This window comes from Emys orbicularis, chromosome 4, assembly GCF_028017835.1.
Source record: "Emys orbicularis isolate rEmyOrb1 chromosome 4, rEmyOrb1.hap1, whole genome shotgun sequence".
Taxonomy (NCBI): Eukaryota; Metazoa; Chordata; order Testudines; family Emydidae; genus Emys; species Emys orbicularis.
This window is the reverse complement of record NC_088686.1, coordinates 134200347-134206600: the sequence shown is the minus strand read 5'-3', so window position 1 is coordinate 134206600 and position 6254 is coordinate 134200347. Positions and strand designations below refer to the sequence as shown.

Here is a 6254-nt window from a genome sequence, read left to right as displayed (position 1 = left end):
TACAGAGAGTTGGATGTGCTTTCCTATGTGTGTGTTTTGCAGTCTCCAGTAGAATGAGAAACCTGATATGTAGATCCCCCACTAACCCCGTTTCATCTACAGCCTTGTGCTACATTTGTCTTTTGTGCTTTCTTCTCTGAGATTTCCATTGCAACATCCCTCTATCCCTTTTTGATAGTTTTTCCCCCCCCCTGTTTTGATACACTGTGGTGTGTTCCCTGCAGTATGAAACACTTTTATAAAACTATAAATGCAGGCTTATTTTTAATAAAAATACAATGTCTGAAAGGACTGCAGTGGATCCCTGCAACATTCAATGAAACCCTATGCTGCTGCCAAATATGATGTATTTCATAATGTGCTGGCCCTTCCTCAGAGAAACTATAGCAATTGGCGCTATAGCCCCAGGGAAACATTGCTCTAGTGTTATTTATTGCAGTAAAGTAGCTCTCGTGTGTAGAGGAATACTTGCCTTTACATGTGCTGTACCTATAATGTAAATAGACAGTATTTAAGTCATCAGCGCTGTCAGACTAGCAATTGGTATCAGCTCTAGTTTCACTTTTCAAATTTAAAAAAAAGTTCTGTTGCACCAGGCCCAAGGCCACTTAGCTGTAATAATGGGGTCTTGTTTTTGGAAGTGCCATGCTTTATTGGAGTTCCACATCTGCATTGCACTAAGGCAATTTCACACCACATACAAGCAGAGTAGCTCTGTATATTTTTGTCTCTAATATTGGGTAGAAAATTATTTCTATGTTCAGAGTCTCCTGGATTGTACTTGCTGTGTCTAATGTGGTGGTGGTGGGAGTTATTTACATTCTACAAAAAGTATTTGGTCAGCCAAGTTACTTATCTGAAACACTGTGGTGGTGGTGGTTTGTTGCTTAAGGGGCAAGGCAGTATAAGGGCTTGTAGGATGCTATAGTCATAGCCATAGTCCTTTGCTCAAACAGGTACAAGCTTAGTGGCTATCCCTGTTGGGTGTGTTGTGTAGCTGAGAAAAGGAGTCAGTTTTTAAACACTGAGCTTTTTGTTCCAAGAGTAGGGTTGAAACATTGAAATTCTGAGAATCAAAGCTATCTAAAAATCACTCTTGGGGTGTTTTGAGAAACACAAGGTCCTTAGCACTGAATTTGCTCATGAAGTATCTGCAGGGCTTTGTGGGGTGTTAAGTATTATCGGTGTTCAATTGTTAATCATTCTATAGCACTTCTTATCCTGAAGGATCTATCTTAGGCAAAGTATGCAGCTGTTTCTTAAGTTTAAGGCCAGAAGGCACCATTAGTTCATAGTCTGACCTGTATGTCACAGGCCATTACTTTGCACCCAGTTTTGAACCCAATAACTTGTGTTCTTTATTTGGCTAAAGCGGATTTTTCTTAAAGATATCCAGTCTTGATTTGATGACCCCAAGAAATGGAGGATCTACCACTTGCCTTGGTAGGTTGTTCAACGATTAATCACCATTACAGTTTAAAAAAATTGTGCCTAATTTCTAATTTGAATTTGTCTGGCTTCAGCTTCCAGACAGTGGTTCTTGTTATGTCTTTCTCCATTAGATTAAAGAGCCCTTTAGTATCTGCTATTTTCTCCCTGTGAAAGTACTTGTATGCTCTAATCAAGTCACCTTTCAATCTTTTAGATAAGTTAAATGGACTGAGCTGTTTAAGTCTCTCATTGTAAGACATTTTCTTTAGCCCTCAAATAATGTTTGTAGCTCTCTTCTGCACCGTCTCCCATTTTTCAGCATCTGTTTTAAAATGTGGACACCAGAACCGGGGGCAGTATTCCAGTATTGGTCTTTCAGCAGTGTGTACCGAGGTAAAATCACCTCCTTACTCATATTTGATATTCCCCAGTTGATACATCTGAGGATAGCTTTAGCCCTTCTTGGCACAGCATTGCACTGGGAGCTTGTGCTGAGTTACTTCTGCACTATGACCCGATAATCCTTTTCAGAGTCACTGCTTTCCAGGATCTGCTCCCCCATTCTGTAGTGTGGCCTGCGTTCATTGTTCCTAGATGTGTTACTTTACATCTGGCTTTAATAAACATATTTTGTTGAATAGGCCTAGCTTACTAAGTGATCCAGATTGCTCTGTAGGGCTGCCCTGTCCTCATTATTATTTATCACTGGTCCAGTCTTTGTGTTATCAGCAGTGATTTTATATTTACCTCCAGATGATTGATGAAAATGTTAAATGGTGTCAGGCCTAGTACTGATCCCTGAGGAACCCCACTGGAAACAACTCTGTGGTGATTCCTCATTGACTACATATTGAGATCAGTTAGCCAGTTCTGATTCAATTTAACATATGCTTTATTGACATGGTATAGTGCTAACTATTGAATTGGAATGTCATGTGGTACTAAGGCCAATGCTTGATAAAAGTGTTATCACACCTATGCAATTACCTTTTATCAACCAAATTTGTAATCTCTTCCAACAAACCTGATTTCATTCTTTGACAAGACCTATTTTCCATAAAGCCATGTTGACTGGCATTAATTATATTCCTGTTCTTTAATTCTTTATCAAATGAATCCTAGATCAGCTTTTTCATTACTTAGCCTGACCTAAATCCTGGGCAAACATCCACCTCAGGCAGTAGCATGACCATCTTTATTGCAGCACAGTGATAGGGGAAGAGGAGATCTTAGTTAGGAACAAAAGGAAAACCCTCTTACCTATAATATCAGGAGATCTTGCCTTTTTACAGCAAAGCCTTGGTTTCTAAAGGCTTGTAGGAAAGACAGACACAAAGAGTAAACAGTGTGGAACTCTGTTGTATGTGTATCTACCTTGGAAAGATAAGGGGCTGGCTTGAAATCTGCCTAGTTTTGATCTGTGGTTGCAAAGGATTGAATATGTCTAACCATATGTTGAAGTCAGTCAATTATTTTCTCCAACACAAATGGATTTTTTTGTAGTGATATTGAGTCTTTTTTTTTCTCCCCCTAAGATTACAACCATCTCCCAAAGTAGAGTATAGTCAGTAAAGAAGAAGGGTTTCTTGTCCAGGGTAGGACATTTGGGTGTTAAGAGACTTACTTACTGAAATATGGCATAAAACACAGGGCTTGTAAACTGAAGGAGCAATAGAATCATTCCCATTACTTTGTTGTTGTTGCAATATTTCACTGAATAACTTAAAACAGAACACACACACACACACATCACATTGGCTTCTTGTATTTATAATCCATCTGTTATAGTTTTTGCATGGGTGTATGGAACTGCGAAATTAAACTGACAAATCTATTTTCACTGTCCAATTTGAGTGGAATCCAAAAGTAAAAAAAAGCATCAAGGAAGAAATTAAATTAAACTAAATGTTTTTCCATTTCAATCTTGCCTGACACAAGTAACAGGTGAAGTTATTTGTTAAACATTTATTTTTTTAACTTGACCCATGTCCCTTTTAGAGTTAAAGTATTTGCTTGCCTGAAAATGTCTCTGGAAATGAGCTGGGTAGAGAGGAGGTGAGAGACTAAGTGGAAGATTTTCTGCCAATAAGAATCTGAGATTGGTCCAAAAACATGAGTGATAAATGCTGTAATCGAGACAAAGGCAGGGACTAGGAAGCAACTGAGGTAGGACGTTTCTTTATAGCATAGTAGCTCATGGAATCCTCTCTGCTTTGTTTTTACAGAAGTAAATGTAGCTCCCCTAATGTTCATGCCCTAATCCTGTCAGAGCGGAGAATCAGAAACCATGCAAGCTGCTGTTCTGCTACTTTATCAGTGATGCTCCTGCTAGTCTAATGCTAAGCTTCTGACAAAAAAACTGCTGCTTGCTCTCTCTGTAGCCAAACTTATGGCTGTGTGATTGTATATAGTTACGGGGTGGAGAGTAAATGAGATGGCAAACTCTTCAAGTGTAGATGCAGCTTATACCTGCAAAAGTGTGCTTACTTGTTCCCCCAACCAAGTAAGCTATGCTGCCAAAAAAGCGCACACACCCCCCCTTTGTTAGTTTGGCCAGTATAACTATGTGTACGTTAAGGCTTTTGCTGATATAGAAATGTTGCTGGGGAGGAATCCCCATCCAACTCACATTGCTATCTTAGCAAAACTTCTTAATAGGGACTAGCCTAACTGTGACAGTGCCTCATGGTGTGGCCATGACAGTATTACTGCAACATACTCAGTTTCCCCCTAGGGAAAGCAGAGGGGGAAATAATTCTTCATCTTCCATGCTTTGGAAAAGGCTCTGTTCAGATGTGTGGACAAGACAGGGTAACTATGTAGAGCCCTCAGATGGTGGGTTACAGTCTTAAGGGTGTAGGACGGGTAGCATGCTTTTGCTGGTCCGTGTAATGTGTGGGCTGGAGCCTGGGGATAGTGCACTTGATGAGACCCTGGCAGGGCTGAGGAGGTGAGCTGTGCCACCCCCCTGCCCCCCCCCGGGGGCAATAGGTAGTGGGCCACCTGTGGGGGGGATCAAGGTAGCTTGGTGGTGGCTGTTGCCACATGGGGTTGGTCCTGAGGTAGTTCTAGGTGCATGCTGTAGGATGGGGGTCCCTATGGGTGTCAGTGCGGGGGGGGGGTGTCACTGGCTGGGAGAGGGCGCAACTCAGCTGCTCTCGCCCCCTCGGACCGGCAGAGGGCGCTGCTGCTTGGCTGTGCCCTCCCCTGCCCTCTCGCTGGTAGGCGGCGGCTAGAGACGGCGCTCAGCTGGGCGCGCCGTGCTTGCCGGGATGCTGGCGGAGTGGGGGAGGGCTGTCAGGGAGATGGCAGGAGCCGGCTCAGCGGGCGGCAACGGCTGAGGGGCTGGGGCCCCCTGGCGCCGAACGTAAGGCGCCGCCCCCTGCCCGGACCCGGGATGGCCGGCATCATCAAGAAGCAGATCCTGAAGCACCTGTCCAGGTGAGACACCGCCCTACCTTCCCCCCGCCCGGCCAGCGAGGGGACCCCGCCCTCAGCCCTGCCCCCCCGCACACCGCGGGGACCCTGCCTACCCCCCGGGTTCCCGCCCCCAGCCCTGTCTTCCCCCCGCACACCGCGGGGACCCTGCCTACCCCCCGGGTTCCCGCCCCCAGCCCTGTCTTCCCCCCGCACACCGCGGGGACCCTGCCTACCCCCCGGGTTCCCCCCCCCGCCCAGTCTTCCGCCCCCCCCCCCCCCGCACACCGCGGGGACCCTGCCTACCCCCGGGGTCCCGCCCCCAGCCCTGTCCCCTCCCCCCCGCACACCGCGGGGACCCTGCCTGCCCCCCGGGTTCCCGCCCCTAGCCCTGTCCCCCCCCCGCACACCGCGGGGACGCGCCCCCAGCCCTGCTCCCCCCGGGGCCCTGCTCCCCCCGACCTTGCCCACATTTAGGGGATGCCTCCCAGCTCGCTCCCCCAAGGACCCTTCACAGACCCCGAGACCCCGCCCCTCAGTGCTACTCTCTCCCCCCCCCCTCCCCAGCCCCGAGGACTCTGCCCTCATTGAGGGGGACACCATCCCCCAACCGTCCCTCCTGGGCCTCTTTGCTCGTAGCTGACCCCTTCTTCCCCCCCAGCACACAGCCCCAGAGAAGTGTGGGGTCTGGCTGCCCTCCACTAGGGGTAATAGGGAAGGGGGGGAAGGCTCCCCTCCTTGGGAGCAAGTGGGGTGGTGTGTTCCTCACCTGTCTCCTCCCCCCAATCTACCCCTAGCCGCTCCTTCACCCCCATCTCCAGCAGTCGCTGCCCTCAGGTAGGAGAGGAGTCTGTGACAGGAGCACGTTCTGAAGCACCTGACCTGGTAAAGGGGGAGCCGCCATCGTCTCCCAACTATCTTGTTTTTCCTTGTCTTGTTCCTCTTCTCCCACATGCTTCCTACCCTGCCCCATTTCTCTCCTTTTCTCCCCGTTTATTCCTTGCGGCTTGGTATTGACACCCCTACATAGGTAAGAGGGCCTTCCAGCCTCCCTCCTGCTGTGATTGCCTCACCAAAGTGCTCCTGTCCCATAAGTGATTCTGCCACTGGCTCAGGAATAAATTCTCTTCAGATAAGAGGGGATACTACCTCTGTCCTGCTCCCCTCCTTTTCCCATTCCCCTGCCTTGCCAGCACAGTTTCTCCTCACTCTCCCATATATTGGCACAAGGATAGATTCTGGGGCTGATATCACTGTTTCCTTCTCAGCCTTTCCCTTTCATCCTACCATCCCTCCTCTTTCTTGCGCTCTCTCTCTCTCTGTCTCTCTCTCTCTGTATGTGTGTCTTCCTGTGGCACAGGATTGGTTGGCAGGTTAGAAACGATTTAGTGGGAATGAATGGAAAG

General features: G+C 47.6%; 1 protein-coding gene across 1 annotated transcript in view; it reads left to right on the top strand.

Moving 5' to 3' along the window:
• The first annotated feature begins 4737 nt into the window (after window positions 1-4737).
• BLTP3A (bridge-like lipid transfer protein family member 3A) overlaps window positions 4738-6254 on the top strand; it is a 55422-nt gene continuing 53905 nt past the window's right edge. Inside the window, exon 1 of the mRNA XM_065403661.1 lies at window positions 4738-4872. Coding sequence (XP_065259733.1) covers window positions 4829-4872 — 44 coding nt within the window. The 5' untranslated portion in view covers window positions 4738-4828. The remainder of the gene's footprint in view (window positions 4873-6254) is intronic.